The 17,216-nt window shown below is 49.3% G+C and overlaps 1 protein-coding gene across 7 annotated transcripts in view; it reads right to left on the bottom strand.

Moving 5' to 3' along the window:
* CCDC85A (coiled-coil domain containing 85A) overlaps positions 1-16,641 on the bottom strand; it is a 154,204-nt gene extending 137,563 nt beyond the window's left edge. For 3 of the 7 annotated variants that reach the window (XM_083605338.1, XM_083605340.1, XM_083605339.1), the window contains exons 1-2: positions 14,897-16,640; positions 1,955-2,888 (exon numbers count right to left, since the gene is read on the bottom strand). In XM_083605338.1, coding sequence (XP_083461464.1) covers positions 1,955-2,888; positions 14,897-15,169 — 1,207 coding nt within the window. In that variant the 5' untranslated portion in view covers positions 15,170-16,640. Of the gene's footprint in view, positions 1-1,954; positions 2,889-14,896 lie in introns of all 7 variants that reach the window. The other 4 variants (XR_014545841.1, XM_083605335.1, XM_083605336.1 and 1 more) reach the window with 3 other exon arrangements.
* Positions 16,642-17,216: the final 575 nt, after the last annotated feature.

The following is a 17,216-nucleotide window of genomic DNA, read 5'->3' as shown; positions in this document are numbered from 1 at the left end:
TCGATTCAGTTCACCATTACAGGCAAACCTACTTAATTTGCCCTTTCTAAAACACTTAGAGCTGAAACACAGCTATCCTTTGAAATTCACACTTCTCTGAAGTTCGTAATGCAATTCTCCAACCAATGTTTGAAGGTAAAGGTAAACGTACCCCTGACCATTAGGTCCAGTCGCGGACGACTCTGGGGTTGCGTGCTCATCTCTATCTATAGGCCGAGGGAGCCGGCGTTTGTCTGCAGACAGCTTCCAGATCATGTGGCCAGAATGACTAAGCCGCTTCTGGTGAACCAGAGCAGCGTACAGAAACGCCGTTTACCTTCCCGCAGGAGCGGTACCTATTTATCTACTTGCACTTCGACATGTTTTCAAACTGCTAGGTGGGCAGGAGCTGGGACTGAACAACGGGAGCTCACCCCATCGCGGGGATTCGAACTGCCGACCTTCTGATCGGTAAGCCCTAGGCTCTGCGGTTTAGACCACAGTGCCACCTGCGTCCCTGTTTACAAAAAGTTTACAAAAGTGCAAATATTAGAGGGGTGTGTGTGGATCAAATTGACCATATTAGTGAAATTAACATACAAAAAAGCATTGTTCTTGTTTGCAAAAAAAAAATTACATACATTGGTCAAAATTGCATACATCAATGTCTGTATTAGGAGAAGTTCACACTTAGATGCTGGTGGATTTTCATTCAGACTTTAAAAGCAACACACAAATTGCTTCAAAAATGTGGAGAACTGAATTGAAGATCAGAAAAAGAGAGAGAAATAGATGGAGAATCAAAATTAACAGACCCATCCATGCCTATTCCTGACTACTGACCATGCTGACTGGCGGGGGTTGGGAGTTGGGAGTCCAACAACACCTGGACGGCAATGCATTGTCTACCTCCTGCTCTAAAATCCTTCTTTCACTGGGTAAGATATGGCAGCACGAGGAAAGCCAATGAGGGGTGATTCGCTCATCAGTGGAAAAAGCCAAGCAAACTCCAAGTAAAGAGGTAAAGAGACCGCTGACCATTAGGTCCAGTTGTGGCCGACTCTGGGGTTGCGGTGCTCATCTCGCTTTATTGGCCGAGGGAGCCGGCACACAGCTTCCGGGCCATGTGGCCAGCATGACTAAGCCAGTTCTGGTGAACCAGAGCAGCGCACGGAAACGCCGTTTACCTTCCCACCAGAGCAGTTCCTATTTATCTACTTGCACTCTGGCGTGCTTTCGAGCTGCTAGGTTGGCAGGAGCTGGGACTGAGCAATGGGAGCTCATCCCGTCGCGGGGATTTGAACAGCCGACCTTCGGATCAGCAAGTCCTAGGCTCTGTGGTTTAACCCACAGCGCCACCCACATCACTAAGCAAACTCCAAAGAAGATTGCAATTTGTGGACACCAATGAAACTCCTGCACTGGCCTTTGGAAAGGCCGGGTTCAGTGACGCTATGTTTTGAATGTCCCCTGGAAGCAACCCTATGCCAGAAGACAGCAGCTGTAATGAATTAAAAGCTACACAGATGCCCTCCATCCCCAGGCGCTACCCTTATGAAAAGAAGGTTTCTCCCCATCCAGCCTATTCTCTCCGTTCCGTATCGAGCCTACGTGCACTCAGGCCGTGCTCACAGTACATTAGCTCCAGCCTAGAGGAATCCCATATTTCAATGCCTCTTTGTACAGGCGAGATGCTTTTGCGCAAAAGCCCAGGAGATACAACTGTTGTGCAGCCTGTTACGGCAAGGCATCCATCAACTTCGCCCGTACTTAGCCACTGAATCATCACTGGGGGTGACTGCAGCCTTGGCTGCGTGGTTCCTGCTTCGTGCTGCGCAAGAAGCCTCCCATCACGTACGTACAGAAATGGGCGCCTTCCCCCACCTCGACGCTTCCGTAATTTGCACACACACAAAGAGGAAAGATGACCCCTTCGACATCATCATTGCAATAAGATAAAATAACATGGACTCACCGTTCATCCCATTGTAGAGGCCTCGGTGATGGGGAGAGAGGTCATCCGTCACCGGCCTCCTTAAGGTGCCTTCTCTGCTGCTGCTGCCCCCCAAGTGCTTGAGGTGGTCCGGGCTTCCGCCATAGTGCTGCTTGAGATGTTCGGGGCTGGTCCCCCTCGCTTTCGGGAGGTGCTCAGAGCTCCCGCTCAGAGCGTGTTTGTGGAGAAGTTCGGGGCTGCCGCCTCCAGCGCTGTGCTTCTGGTGTTCCGGACTGCTGCCAGGCCTGTGTTTCTGAAAGTGTTCGGGGCTACCACTCAACAAGTGCTTCGGCAGCGTTTCCGGACTGCTGCAGCTGTGCTTCTGCTGCTCCACGGCCCCCTTCCCGAGAGTCTTGTGATGCTCTGGGCTGGGTCCTTTCAGGTGTTTCTGGTGATCGGGGCTGCCGGAGCCGCGGGGTTTGTGGAGGTGTTCGGGGCTAGCGCTGCGGTGTTTCTGATGCTCGGGGCTCCCCTCGCTCCTCGCCTTCTGGAGGTGCTCGGGACTCGAGTTCGGGTGGTGCTTGTGGTGGTCAGGGCTGTCCGTGCTGCCGGTGCTGGAGGTGCTGCTGCCGTCTCCGACGTCCCTAATGAAGGCGCTCGTGGCGTTGAGCTGGCAGAGGCTGGCCTGGCTGTCGATCGAGTTTCGGCAACCGGCAACACCGCCCTTCTCCTCGTCCAGCAGGACACAGAGCTCCTTCAGCTCCAGGTTCTCCTTCACCACCTCCTCCTGCCGAACTTCCAGCTCCTTCAGCTTCTGAAGATACAGGGACACCTCCTTGTGCATGACGCCCGCGCTGTACCGGCCGAGCCTCTGCCACTCACGGGAAACCTTCTTGCCTTTCTGCCGGTCATCATCCAAGAAGCAGCAAAGGTCTCGCAGCTCCTGGTTGTCCTCCTGCAGTTTCTGGTTGATGTCCTTCAAAAGAGAGAGGAGCAAAGAGAGAAAACAATAGGTTAGCAAGAGGAAGACTCTCGCCTGATCAACATCCATGTCTCACAGGAAACAAGCTGAAGCTAAACACAGAGGAATATTACAAGCTTTTCCACCTGCCATTCCCTCCCACACAGAATCACAGAGATGGAAGAGACCCCAAGGATCATCTAGTCCAACCCCCTGAACTGTTGCTGCTGTTGGCATCCATCTGTCTCAGGAGACAGTCAAAGAGTGTGCCTTCAGGGGTGAAGTCAAACGGTTGGAGAATTACAGCCCTGCTGTGGCTGTAGAGACTGACTGATACAGGAGAGACATTTTTAGTTGCAGCTGGGGCAGATGAAGGCATCAGGCCATGCTGATGCAGATGCACCTTCATCATCATAATAATATTTATCAGAATAATATTTACTACCTGCCCATCTGGCTGGGTTTCCCCAGCCACTCTGGGCGGCTTACCATAAAAAATGGTAAAACATGAGACATTTGTTTTATCATTAGACATTTCCCAATACAGGGTTGCTTTCAGGTGTCTTCTAAAAGACAAATAGTTGTTTATTTCCTTGACATCTGTAAGTAAGCAAGCAAGTAAATTTTTATTTATACCCCGCCCTCCCCACCCCAACCCCACAAAAAGCTAAACAACTTAATTTCTTAATTTTGGGCTTAAAAAATAGGGGTCGTCTTATACACGGAAAAATACGGTACATCTTGAATTGTAGAAATTGTAATCAATCACTGAAAATTAAATTTAAAACTCTTTTAAAAGCACGTAATGTTTAGAGGATTGTTGCAAATGATGTTTTGCTACTTGAAAGTGCAAACTGGGCCGCCAGTGTGCTAGAATCACTCCAGAGGAAGTTCTACTGCATCTTCGAAACAAACAAAAAAGTCAGGATAGTCCATCTTTAGGGTTCCTTTTAAGCTGCAGACCGCTGGCCTTTACTGCAGAAATATATTTTGGGCCAACACAAACTCAGTACAGTCAAGGTTTATAAAAAAAAATATATAATACCAGTGACTATCCTTTTGTAGAAAGAATTCCAGGAAGAATAATCAGTGGGTGATAAAACGCGAGCTTAACTCAACAGTCCACCCTTAGGAAGAAAAATCTATGAAGCTTTTCTATCTTCCTTGTAAAATGGGTAGAGGAACAGATTTAGCCTGTCTTCCAGCTACAGAGTTAAATAAATCTTCAGCTACCTACCTTTTTTCTCTAGGAGAAAGAACAATATCAGGAGAGCCAGAGGTAGGAATTGAGGCTTATCCCTCTTTTTCCCCTCTTCTATCAAAACCTTTCAAGACTCCAGTGAGGAGGGAAAAAACCAAGCAGAATTTGCAAACTACTGTACAGGAGAGCCTGGCTTAACTTCTTAGTATCCCACCAAGTTATACTCAAAAGTAGATCTATTGAAATCGGTGGACTACAGGGAGCTGGGAGCATGACTTTCAGCACAAAATTAGCTCTCATCTCTAATCCCCATTGAATTTAATTAAGCTTACTCCCAGGAAAGTGGGGTTAGAATACAGTTCCTGTCTGCACAGCGCTGCGGCCAAGACTTGCGGCAAAAGCAGAATCACAGAAGGTGAAGGAATGGGTTTCTGTGCAGTCAGTTTAAAACTGACTCGAACCCCCCCCCCCTTTTCTTCTTAGCATTTCTAAAATGCATAAACTTGAGCTCTTGAGTCAAAAGGCTCAGCTGTATAAACAAATGCTCAGAGCCCTCTCCTTTATCAGTTTGTGACGGCAAGCAAAGCCTTGACTGTACCAGTAGAACAGAGAAGACACGTCTGTGCCTTATCTTACGTCCTGACCACAAAAACGCACAGACCCAGTCTGGGAACAGTGCCAGAGTGTGTTCTCGGAGATGATGACCTCTTGCTCCAAGATAAGAGTAGGAACAGGAAGATCCTTTTATGGTCAGAAGTACAGGAAGGAATACCCTTTTATGGTTAAGAATACCAGAGCAGGAACATATGTGATGTCAACCTGCGTACTGCTGACGTGGTTGGATTTCTGGGGAAGGGGGAGAGGGTGCCTGGAGGATATATATACTGCATGAAATTTCTCATTTCTTTGGACTTGCTGTGGACTGACCACGCAAGTGCCTTCTGCTATCCGGAGAGCAGAATAAACTCTTTCTTGGAACCAACCCTCGGTGTCATTTGACTTCCTTCCCTCCCGTCCGGGAGCAACGCAGAGGGGGAGGCGGGGTTCGAGTCAGTTTTAAACTGACTGCACAGAAACCCATTCCTTCAAAGGGACTCTGAGGTTCATCTACTCCAATCTCCTGCAATATAGGAATATGCAGTTGTCCAATACGGGGACTGAACTTTGGTGTTAGTGATGTTAAATATGCCTTAGCCCACAGCGGCAAAAGTATTGTTGGCTCAGAAATACCAAAGAAAGAAGAACGGCAGATAAAATTAATGGACTATGCAGAATTGGATAAAAAGACAGGAAGGATTCGAAACCTGCAGGACCAGAGATTTACAGAAGATTGGAAGAAATATACGAACTATTTGAAGAGCAATTGTAATCAACAAATTACGCTAGTAGGGCTACAAGAAGTTTTGTAAGGAGAAATATATGAAATATTGCAAAGAAGAGAGGTATTAGATATGAGATTTAAATGTAATAATGAAAATAAGAAATGTAAATTAAGTACAGTGGTGCCCCGCAACACGAATGCCTCGCAAGACGAAAAACTCGCTAGACGAAAGGGTTTTCCGTTTTTCGAGCTGCTTCGCAAGACGAATTTCCCTATGGGCTTGCTTCGCAAGACGAAAACGTCTTGCAAGTTTGTTTCCTTTTTCTTAAAACCGTTAATACTGTACAGTTGCGACTTGACTTCAAGGAGCAACTCATAGCAAGCGGTGTGGTAGCCTTTTTTGAGGTTTTTGAAGACTTTGGTGATTTTTGAAGCTTTTCCAAAACTTCTTTTGCAGCCATTTGGTAAGTTAAACTTTTAAAACTTTTTGGGGGGGGGTTGGATTTTGAGTTGGGGTGTTTGGAATTCAAGGACTTGGTGTTGGGGAGGGGTTTGCAAGAATCTGGGAGCTTGTGTGGTTTTTTTCTGCATTTTTATGATTTTCTGTGACCATTGGGCCACTCTGCTGTTTTTTTAAAAAAATTCTGGGTTTGAATTTCTGTGTGCTGGGTGACTGGGGGAACAGTTGGGGAGGGGTTTGCAAGAATCTGGAAGCTTGTGTGGTTTTTTCTGCATTTTTATGATTTTCTGTGACCATTGGGCCACTCTGCTGTTTTTTTAAAAAAAATCTGGGTTTGAATTTTGAAATGCTCTTTACAGTATGTGTGACTTTAAAGAGCACTTAATAAACTCTTGTTGTACCAAATTTGGCTTTGTTTGGACTTTTTTTGACAATAGGAACGCATTAATTGAATTTCAATGCATTCCTATGGGATTTCGTGCTTCGCAAGACGAAAAATTCGCTAGACGAAAAAACTCGCGGAACGAATTAATTTCGTCTTGCGAGGCACCACTGTAATTAGATTGGAAAATTTTCAGATGTGATTGATGGAAGTAAAAAAAATTGTATAAGAAGTTAAAGTACAGTGGTACCTCAGGTTACACACGCTTCAGGTTACATACGCTTCAGGTTACAGACTCCGTTAACCCAGAAATAGTACCTCAGGTTAAGAACTTTCATTCAGGATGAGAACAGAAATCGGGCTCCGGTGACACAGCAGCAGCAGGAGGCCCCATTAGCTAAAGTGGTGCTTCAGGTTAAGAACAGCTTCAGGTTAAGAACGGACCTCCAGAACAAATTAAGTACTTAACCCGAGGTACCACTGTATGTTTAATTATTGTTGAAAATGATACGTTGAAAATTAATAAAAAAATAATTAAAAAATAAAAAATAAATATGCCTTAGCCCAGGGGTCAGCAAACTAAGGTCTGAGGGTCAGATCAGGCCCAATTGCCTTCAGGATCCAGCCAGCGGACTGTCTGTGGATCGGCGTGAAGATTCTGTTCGCTCGGGCTGCGCCATTTTTTCCCTGGCGCCATTCCATTTTCCCCCCCCTCTCCGTCACACACACAATGGCGGCGCCTCCTCCCTCCCTCCTCCTGTCTTCTCCTCGCCCTGCCTAGAGGAGGAAGGGGACTGGGCTGAGCTGGCTGAGCACCATTTTAAGTAGCCCCTCTCCGGAGCCAGCCCTTTTGCGCCGCTCATCTTTCCACCCCCCCAACTGCCGCCCTGGTGCTCCTGTGGGCCAGAGAGCGAAGCGGACGAGCTCACTGCCTGACCACAAGAAACAGCAGCAGTGGTGGTGGTGGCAGCCCCAGGGAAGTTAAGCACAGTGGCTGGGGCTGGGGGTGAGGATTGCTTGCCCGCCTTGCCTCTTCTTCCAGCTTCCCGCCCCCCGGTGCTGCTTCTCCTGCCACCAAGGTCTGAGGGACAGTGGACCAGCCCGCGGCTAAAAATAATTGCCGCCCCCTGCCTTAGCCTTTAGTGTGAAGGTGTTTTAAAATGGCATAAACAGGAGGAAAGCTAATAAAAATCAGGAGCACATCAGGTAAAGGTAAAGGGACTCCTGACCATTAGGCCCAGTCATGACCAACTCTGGGGTTGTAGCGCTCATCTCGCTTTACTAGCCGAGGGAGCTGGTGTACAGCTTCCGGGTCATGTGGCCAGCATGACTAAGCCGCTTCTGGCGAACCAGAGCAGTGCACGGAAATGCCGTCTACCTTCCCGCCAGAGCGGTACCTGTTTATCTACTTGCACTTTGATGTGCTTTCGAACTTCTAGGCTGGCAGGAGCAGGGACCGAGCAACGGGAGCTCACCCCGTCGCGGGGATTCGAACCGCCGACCTTCTGATCGGCAAGTCCTCTGTGGTTTAACCCACAGCGCCACCCACGTCCCCAGGAGCACATCAAGGGGTTAATAATTACCAGGATCATTGTAAGCGGAGAGAATTATCAGGATCACAGCCAGTGTGGAGGGGAGAATGTAACATTTACCTCCCCTACTGTGATCCAGAAGATGGACTACTTAACCCTTTGAAAATTTTCCCGTTCAAAATTGCCCTCTGCAAACTGCTTTTTTCACTCCAAGAGATTCTCCAAATTTCCCCCTTTACAGGTGAAAAAAAATAGCCTACAGAGGAGCATCTTGCATGCAGAGCATCAGAGGTTCAATATCAGGGTATCTCCAGAAAGGACTAGGAAGGTCCCCCTAGTCCTGAAACTCTGGAGAGCTGCTGCCAACCAGTGTAGGCACTCCTGAGCTCTGATGGGCAGCTTCCTCGGTCTCCTGAAATGACCCAAGTGCGAAGTTCGGCAGCCGTTCCTTGTTCGCCCTTCCTTTTCCCAGCTGCCCTGCTTGTCGCCGGGTCAATTGAGTGCATCATTTCAAAGTTTTATATCCCTCCTCCGCCGGCTGGATCAATAGTCAGCCGGGGATGTCACTAAATATAACCACCCGGAAAGAGCTTTTCTGGGGAGGGAGGAGGGTGAAGATATATTTTTTTCCACCTTCCTTTCCACAGTTTCTTCTCCTCTGCCTTTCTTGACAAGTGGGGACTGCATTAGGGTACAGCACACATAATAATCCATTTGTTGTTGTTTAGTCGTGTCCGACGCTTCGTGACCCCATGGACCAGAGCACGCCAGGCACTCCTGTCTTCCACCGCCTCCCGCAGTTTGGTCAAACTCAGGCTGGTAGCTTCGAGAACACTGTCCAACCATCTCGTCCTCTGTCGTCCCCTTCTCCTTGTGCCCTCCATCTTTCCCAACATCAGGGTCTTTTCCAGGGAGTCTTCTCTTCTCATGAGGTGGCCAAAGTATTGGAGCCTCAGCTTCAGGATCTGTCCTTCCAGTGAGCACTCAGGGCTGATTTCCTTCAGAATGGATAGGTTTGATCTTCTTGCAGCCCATGGGACTCTCAAGAGTCTCCTCCAGCACCATAAATAATAATCCATATGGCCCATTAACTCAGCAATCCACTAATCATTTGCAAAGCAATCAAAGATGACTTTTCTTCCTTTCTTTTGCCGCACATACACAACCCACCAGAAGGAACTAGTGTAAACAGAAGTGGTGTGAAGCTGGATAGGACTAGGCAAGAAGCAACAAGGAGAGCGGACCACTGGAACTGCATCAGAGGGCTATGGCGGGGAGATCAGGACAAAAATCTTGCAATCTTGTAAAAGCCTGTTAAAGGATGTGAGTTGTGGCACGCTAAAAGCCAATGGGAGAAAAGCAATGACAAACCTAGACAGCATTTTAAAAAGCAGAGACATCACCTTGCCAACAAAGGTCCCTATAGTTAAAGCTATTGTTTTCCCAGTAGTGATGTATGGAAGTGAGAGCTGAATCATAAAGAAGGCTGATCGCCAAAGAATTGATGCTTTTGAATTCTGGTGCTGGAGGAGACTCTTGAGAGTCCCATGAACTGCAAGAAGATCAAACCGATCCATTCTGAAGGAAATCAGCCCTGAGTGCTCACTGGAAGGACAGATCCTGAAGCTGAGGCTCCAGTACTTTGGCCACCTCATGAGAAGAGAAGACTCCCTGGAAAAGACCCTGATGTTGGGAAAGATGGAGGGCACAAGGAGAAGGGGATGATGGAGGACGAGATGGTTGGACACTGTTCTCGAAGCTACCAGCATGAGTTTGACCAAACTGCAGGAGGCAGTAGAAGACAGGAGTGCCTGGCGTGCTCTGGTCCATGGGGTCACGAAGAGTCGGACACGACTAAACGACTAAACAACAACAACAAAAAGCCAATGAGGCAAGCAACAAACTTTTTCTTTTCTTTTTGCAAAGTCTTCTTAAAGCAGGGTCAGCAAACTTTTTCAGCAGGGGGCCAGTCCACTGTCCCTCAGACCATGTGGAGGGCTGGACTATTGGGGGGGGGGGGAATGAACGAATTCCTATGCCCCACAAATAACCCAGAGATGCATTTTAAATAAAAGGACACATTCTACTCAAGTAAAAACACACAGATTCCCGGACCGTCTGTGGGCCGGATTTAGAAGGCAATTGGGCCGGATCTGGCCCCCGGGCCTTAGTTTGCCTACCCATGTCTTAAAGTCTACACATCCAAGTTGGGCGTGTGCTCTCCTGATCGCCAGAACGCACAAGAATTCTCTCCAGGTGATCACACAGGGGAGCTTTACAAAAAGCTGGTGGTGTGTAGGTGTCTCTTTCTCAACCACCAACATGGGAATCAAAGAACTGGAGAGCTGGGAGGGACCACAAGAGTCATCTATTCCACCCCCTGCAAAGCAGGAATCTTTTACCCAACATGGGGCTCAAACCCACAACCCAGAGGAGGAACTATTTAAATGGGGAGAAGCTGACTCTTTGCGGACCACAGTTCCTTTCCTGGATTTACGCAGGTGCTATTAAGAGCAGGGTTCGAATCCCTACTCGGCCATGAAGCTCACTGCATGACCTTGGGACAGGCACTGCTTCTCAGGCGAACCTACCTCGCAGGGATGTTGTGGCATTTAAATGAGATGGGAGAAAACCATGTATGGCACCTTGGATCTCACTGGGGGAAAAGGTGGGATGTAAGGGCAATTGTGGTGCTGTGAGTTAAACCACAGAGCCTAGGACTTGCCGATCAGAAGGTCAGCAGTACGAATCCCCACAACGGGGTGAGCTCCCTTTGCTCGGTCCCAGCTCCTGCCAACCAACAATTCGAAAGCACGTCAAAGTGCAAGTAGATAAATAGGTACCACTCCGGCGGGAAGGTAAAACGGCATTTCCGTGCGCTGCTCTGGTTCACCAGAAGCAGCTTAGTCATGCTGGCCACATGACCCAGAAGCTGGACGTCGGCCAATAAAGTGAGATGAGCGCCGCAACCCCCGAGTCGGCCACGACTGGACTTAATGGTCAGGGGTCCCTTTACCTTTTAAGGGCAATCGTAGAATTGTAGAGTTGGAAGGGAACCCGAGGGTCCAACCCTCTGCAATACAGGAATTGTTTGCCCAAAGTAGGGCTCAAACCCACAACCATGAGATTAAGAGTCTTGTGCTCTACCGACTGAGCTATCTCCACTCAATCATGACTTAAACACCATAGGGTGGGAAGGAAGTATTGGGGGAACATAAACTGCAGAGGACCACAGGTGGCTGGATGTTGCTCAAACAGTGCAGAAATAAGAGGTACTTCTTGTCGTCGTCATCATCACCATCACGTTTATTAATCCTTTCCCCCCTCCAAATGGGTCCAAACTTCAATGTCTAAAACTCCTGGTAGAGGACAAGGATCTAGAGATCACGCTAAGGGTGGCCAAATTCTGTGCGACTGCCATAAAACTTAGGGAACAAGCTGTACTACCAAAATGATTAAGGTTTTAAATGACAATTTTAGGTTATATTTTAGTGATCAAGATTTTTAACTGCCGCTATATCTGAATTGTCTCTGTTATACCCAATTGCAATTCAACGTATTCCTGTTGTGTTTTATGATTTTCCTGATATTGAAAGTGAGCCAGAACTGGTCTGTGATCGTAATAATAAAATTCGATTCAACCCTTTCCCCCAAAAGATTGAGACATCACATAGCTCTCCACACACACACACAAAATCCCCTCCTTTAGCCTCACAACAACCCAGAAAATGACTGGCCCGAGTTAACCCCGTGAGCTTCACAGCTGAATCTGGGGTTCACAGAATCTGGGGTTCCCAGCTCTGCCTGACACTTGAATCGAACCACCACACTGCACTGCCTCATTTCAGCTGCTGGGGCTAAGCAGGTCTAGTCCCATGCATCTAAGCTGGACCACATAAAAGTGGGAAGATGCTCTATATAGACTCAGGCTGTTGGCTCTTCAGAATGCCAGGCTAGGAGGGTTTTTTTCCATCCAGACATTTTTTGGACCGGAAATGTCAGAGACTGACGCAAGGGGCAGACAGAGAAGTTTCTTAGAGGAAGGGCAAGGTGGTAAGCAATAAGCGAAACCAGAGCAACATTCCCAATTGCCACAGATTTCCCTGGTTTGGTGCTAATATTTTTCTGCCGTCCATTATCAGTCTTTCCAAGTGCCCCTCATATTCCCACCTCCCCTGGGCCAGCCAACGAACACCCCATTCCAACAGGGCATCTTTCCTCCAGGGTGGAATAGGCAAAGAGGACACATGTTTTAATTATGAAAAAAGAAGATCATGTGGCAATGCAAATTCTACGGTGGAGAAATTCTTGCAGGCAGAAGCTCCTTAAGCAGACACAATGTTCAGGCATCATCTCCTGCAAAAAAAATCCACTGTGCATTAAGGATTCCGATAATGGATTCCAAAGTGGATTTTCTCCCTAGATGGAAAAAAAGTTCCTAATAGTAAAGCCCTCGCTCTGGCAATAAAGTAACAGTTAGTCATGATAAGTGGGACCTGCAACAAAATGGTGCAGCGTGGAATACTCCCGTTCAGTGCTCCAAGCAGCCAGCCATGCCCTTTTGCAAGATACTCTATTCCGCTTCCTATCTCCTGCAGCAGTTCCTCAGCATACTCACTCCTATGAGGCGGTTTCTAAAACAGATTTTACCCCCTATGTTTTTTTCAGGGGGGCAATTCTGCAAACCCTGGGGTCACCCCAGGCCTGCCAGCCCCTCTCTCTTGTGCATGGATAATGCTGATTTGGCTAGGAAGGGATAAGCACTCTGAAAATGAGTTTGTCCCTGGTGCATAGGACAACTCAACAGAGCCTCCAAGTTCAGAGGCAGTATACATTGGTTTGCTGGGGAGCAACACCAGAACAGGGCTACTGCCTTCATGCCCTGCCTGCAGGTGGCCCAGAGACATTTGGTTGGCTGTTTTAGGAAACAGGATGTGGGAGAAAATGGACCTGGATAGCTCATTTAGAGCGTGCTGCTGATAACGCCAAGGTTGCAGGTTCGATCCTGATAAGGGACAGCTGCATATTCCCACATTGCAGGGGGCTGGACTAGATGACTCTCAGGATTCTTCCAAGTCCAGGATTCTATTATCTATAACAGGCTTCCTCAACCTCGGCCCTCCAGATGTTTTTGGCCTACAACTACCATCATCCCTAGCTAGCAGGACCAGTGGTCAGGGATGATGGGAATTGTAGTCTGTTCCCTGTTTAGGGAAGCTTTTAATGTTTGAAGCATCACTGTATTTTAATATTGTGCTGGAAGCCGCCCAGAGTGGCTGGGGAAACCCAGCCAGATGGGCAGGGTATAAATAATAATAATAATAATAATAATAATAATAATAATAATAATAATTGTCTCAAAACATCTGGAGGGCCGAGGTTGAGGAAGCCTGATCTATAACCTCCAGTCTGAGCCAGCAGGGCTCTCCTTATTCTCCCAGGGGCTCAAGGCTGTGGGTCCAAACCATGAAGCAAGAATATCAAAAGACTCAGGGCACCCCGCACCCGACTCTACTCACAGAGTCTCTTTCCAGTTTAACCAGTAATCAGCTTGACATCTGATAAACTTTCCAGGCGGGGGGCAAGGATCTGTTAAATGGAGACAGTGTCCAAGTACTCATAATGCCCCAAAATCATAATCTATATGCAACACATTTACAGGGGATATGCCAAAAATCAGTTTTTGAAGGCCAGAAGATGGCCAGGAAGATTCATCTTCTACAATGGCTGGAAGAAATGGTGCCTTCAGGGGTAGGGGAAGAAGAACTGAGGCGTCCATTAGGTCTATTTGCATTCAAGGAATTAGGGAGGGGAGACATATGTAGGCGGTCACTGCCCCCAATGCACTAGACCATCACCTCCTGACCTCTGAACATTCTCCAAGGGACATTCTCCAACATGCATTGGGAGGCAGTGTGGCATAGTGGTTAGAGTCATGGACTAGGACCTGGGTGACCAGCGTTCAAATCCCTACTTCAGCCATGTACCTCACTTGACCTTAAGCTGTTCCTAACCCATCACTCAGTGCTGACTGCACTCTGCACATTCTCAAAGGTTACACATTAACCTTACTCCACATGCTCTGGGACTGAGGCACCTCTGCGGCGCAATAGGTCAGAGTGCCTGGCTCTTAACCAGAAGGTTGGTGGTTCAAGCCCACCCAGGGTAGGATTCCTGAATTGCACGGGGTTGGACTAGATGACCCTCGGGATCCCTTCCAATGCTACGATTCTGTGAGTCCTAGCAATCAAAGCAATAACTGTTTGTTTCTTTTTGGAGAGGTATGGCTGATATCTAAGACCAAGGAAACATTGTTTTCACGGCAAAGAGGCAAAGACAACACTACCATGAGGCAAACCAATCTCAGCTGGCAGATTTTGGAGACGACAGAATGGGAGACAGATGAATCTCCCGGGTGGAAAGTCTCCCAGCAGCTGTTCAGTAATTCAAAAGGAGAACTTCGCAGTGGGAAGCAAGTGAGAGAGATGGATGCCATTTGGATTCTCCACCTGAAGACATTTTTAAAAATTCTTTTTTTTTTTTGAAAAATTTTATTGATTTTCCAAAAAATCAATAAGCAAACAAACAAACATAAATCTCAACCGTATTGGAACCAAACTTAGTAACATTGTTAAGTGACTTCCTTGTACCCCCCTGGTTGAATTTCAGTGTATATCATTTTAACGGTTTTCCAAAACCAATATTCTTATAAAACTAACTTAATCACTTAACATCTTTCTTTCTTTCCAATTCAGCATTAAACATATTAATTCATCCCATTACATATTTAAATCCTAGGCCTATCTGGTATTTGCAAGCTTTTCCAGTTAATTTAACTTAACATATTTAACTAAATATCCTTTAAATTCCGTCCATTCTTCCTGATAATCCTCCTCCTCCTGGTCACGGACTTTTCCAAGTCAGGTCGGCTAGCTCCTACATTTTTAAGAATTCTTGGAGGGAACTGCATCCAGGATATTCTCCCAGTGGCCAACCAGACCTCTCTCCCCAGCTGTGATTCCTAGAGCTGGGAAGCCAGAAACATCCTACCTCTCTGACACCCGGCAGAAATTGGACTACTCCCTCCCTGGCCTCCCCTCTCCATCCCCTCTCTCCCAGGTGTGTACCTTAAGTCCCCGGATCTCGCCCAGGTGAAGCTGCAGGCGCCGGTTGACCTCGCGGATGAGATTGCTGTGGTCCAGCATGGCGCTCATCTTCTCCGACTCCGCCTTGCGCAGGCTCCGGATCAGCTCCTCCTTGGTCCACTTCAGCAGCTCCTCGTCCGACACCTTGGAGAGGTCTTCGGCCACACCCGCCGCGCAACTTTCCGAGCCGGGCGCCGACGACGCCGACGCCCCGGCTCCAGGTGCGGATCCGGACGGAGTCGCCACCTTAGACATGGTGCCGGCGGCCCAAGTGGCTCCGGGATCGCCTGCCTAGGATGGGGAGGGGGGGAATGTCGTTGCACTCCGTATTCCACCAAGACCCTCAAGCCTCAGATCTCGAAAACAACGCCTTTAAGTCAGTCGGGACTGTTCCTCTCCGAGAAATCGGAGTGACTTCGGAATGCAGTAAAGAGCAAAGTGAAGGGGGGGTGCTTTCCCCCAAGCTATTGTGGCTTGCTCAGAAGGAAGGAGGCGCTCCCTCGGTGGTAAAAAGACATCCTTGCAAATTATTTTAGAGGTGGGGGGAGACAGAGAGAAGATAAGGAATCTTCAATCCTCCGATCCGGTTGTTGAGTCTGCGCTTAGAACAGTACCCGGGCGGAGGGAGCCGTAAAACAGCAAAATCTTTGTTGTGTGTGCGCCTGGGGGGGGGGGGGGAGGTTGTAACAAGGAGCTGGGGTGTTCCCGCACAGCTTCAGCCTCAGAGTTTAGTGGATCTTCCAAATTCAGCAGGAAAAATACGCACACACACATATATATACCCGTGCGCGCTAAGGAGTTTCACAGTGCCCCCCGCGCCTACGAACTTGCGAGCCACGCGGCGCGATCACGAGTGGGGCGAGTCCACGCGCCCCTCCCAAGTCCGGCTCTTTGCAAACAAAGTGGAGCCGCCCCAAAGGATCCTTGGAGCCGTCGGGCGGAGAAGGATCGCTCACCCAGCGCCTCCCACCCTGTTTTCCCAAAGGAGGCGCAGAGAGGGTGTCTCCTCGCTTCCTTCTGCGCCGCGAAACTCAGGGCTTGCTCCGCATCGGCTCCGGCGCGAGACCTCCCTCGGAAGCAGGGATCCGGGAGTGGCGCGATCCGAGTCTCTTTGCCAGATCCCCCCGGACAGGACTCGAGGACTTTCCCTTGCTTTCCAGCTAGAACTCGCCTTTCTGTTAGATCCTGCAACACGCCCACGCGCCCTCTCCGGACGCAGCAAGCGCGGGAAGGCGACACGCGGGTCTTTTGTACGTGAGGATGCGGACCAAGGGCAGGTTTGCGCCCCACTCCCCAGTCTGGGCAACGCAGCTTTGGAGACCGGGGGCTGGAGAAGCGGGGTAGAGGCACAGATCCGAGAGAGAACCTGACCCTCCCCACGTTGCTCCGGGAGAATCCGTGCGCTGGGGCACCGATCCGCCCTCTCCTTCCTCCGTTGCAGCTCAGGAAAGGGCGCTGCCCGCTTCTCAACTAGGCTCGTCCCTGGCAGTCATCCTCCTCCTCCTCCTCCTCCTCTTCTTCTTCCTCCTCCTCCGTCCCGGGCAGCCGGGCCTCGCCCCGCTTCAGCCCGCGCAACCGGCTCCCTGCGGACGCTCCGAGCGGCGCTCTCGGAGCCACGGGATGCCCAGAGCGCGCATTGGGCTCGGGAGGGTCTGGTCCGGCGCCCTGGGCAGGCGCTGCGCCCGCGGCGCGGTCCACGTTGGCCGGGCGAGAGTGAGAGTGAGAGCGAAAGTGAGGCGGCGCGAGGCTTTTCAGCTGGGAGGTGGTGGACCACGTGCGATGCTGGGGGGGGGGGGAGCTGGGGGGCGACAAAGAGGGAGGCGCGGCTCGCAGGCGCCACCTCGCGGGCTTGGCCAACAGGCGCCGTGTCTAGCATTGAATCATCGAATTACAAAATTTAGGACTTGACAGCTATCCTTCATAATACAGGATTGTCCCCTATTTCAATGTAAAATGCTACGTCCTGTATTGTTACAGCTGTATTTCAGATATTGTCTCTCCATGGGCATAGGCAGGAATGGGGGGTGGTTTGGCAGAACCTACCGTAAAGGGACCCCTGACCATTAGGTCCGGTCGCGGAGGACTCTGGGGTTGCGGCGCTCATCTCGCTTTATTGGCCGAGGGAGCCGGCGTACAGCTTCTGTGTCATGTGGCCGGCATGACTAAGCCGCTTCCAGAGCAGTGCACGGAAACGCCATTTACCTTCCCGCTGGAGCGGTACCTATTTATCTACTTGCACTTTGATGTGCTTTCGAACTGCTAGGTTGGCAGGAGCAGGGACTGAGCAACGGGAGCTCACCCC

This window comes from Podarcis filfolensis, assembly GCF_964270895.1.
Source record: "Podarcis filfolensis genome assembly, chromosome: 3".
NCBI classification, from domain to species: domain Eukaryota; kingdom Metazoa; phylum Chordata; class Lepidosauria; order Squamata; family Lacertidae; genus Podarcis; species Podarcis filfolensis.
This window is presented reverse-complemented; position numbering and strand designations above follow the sequence as displayed.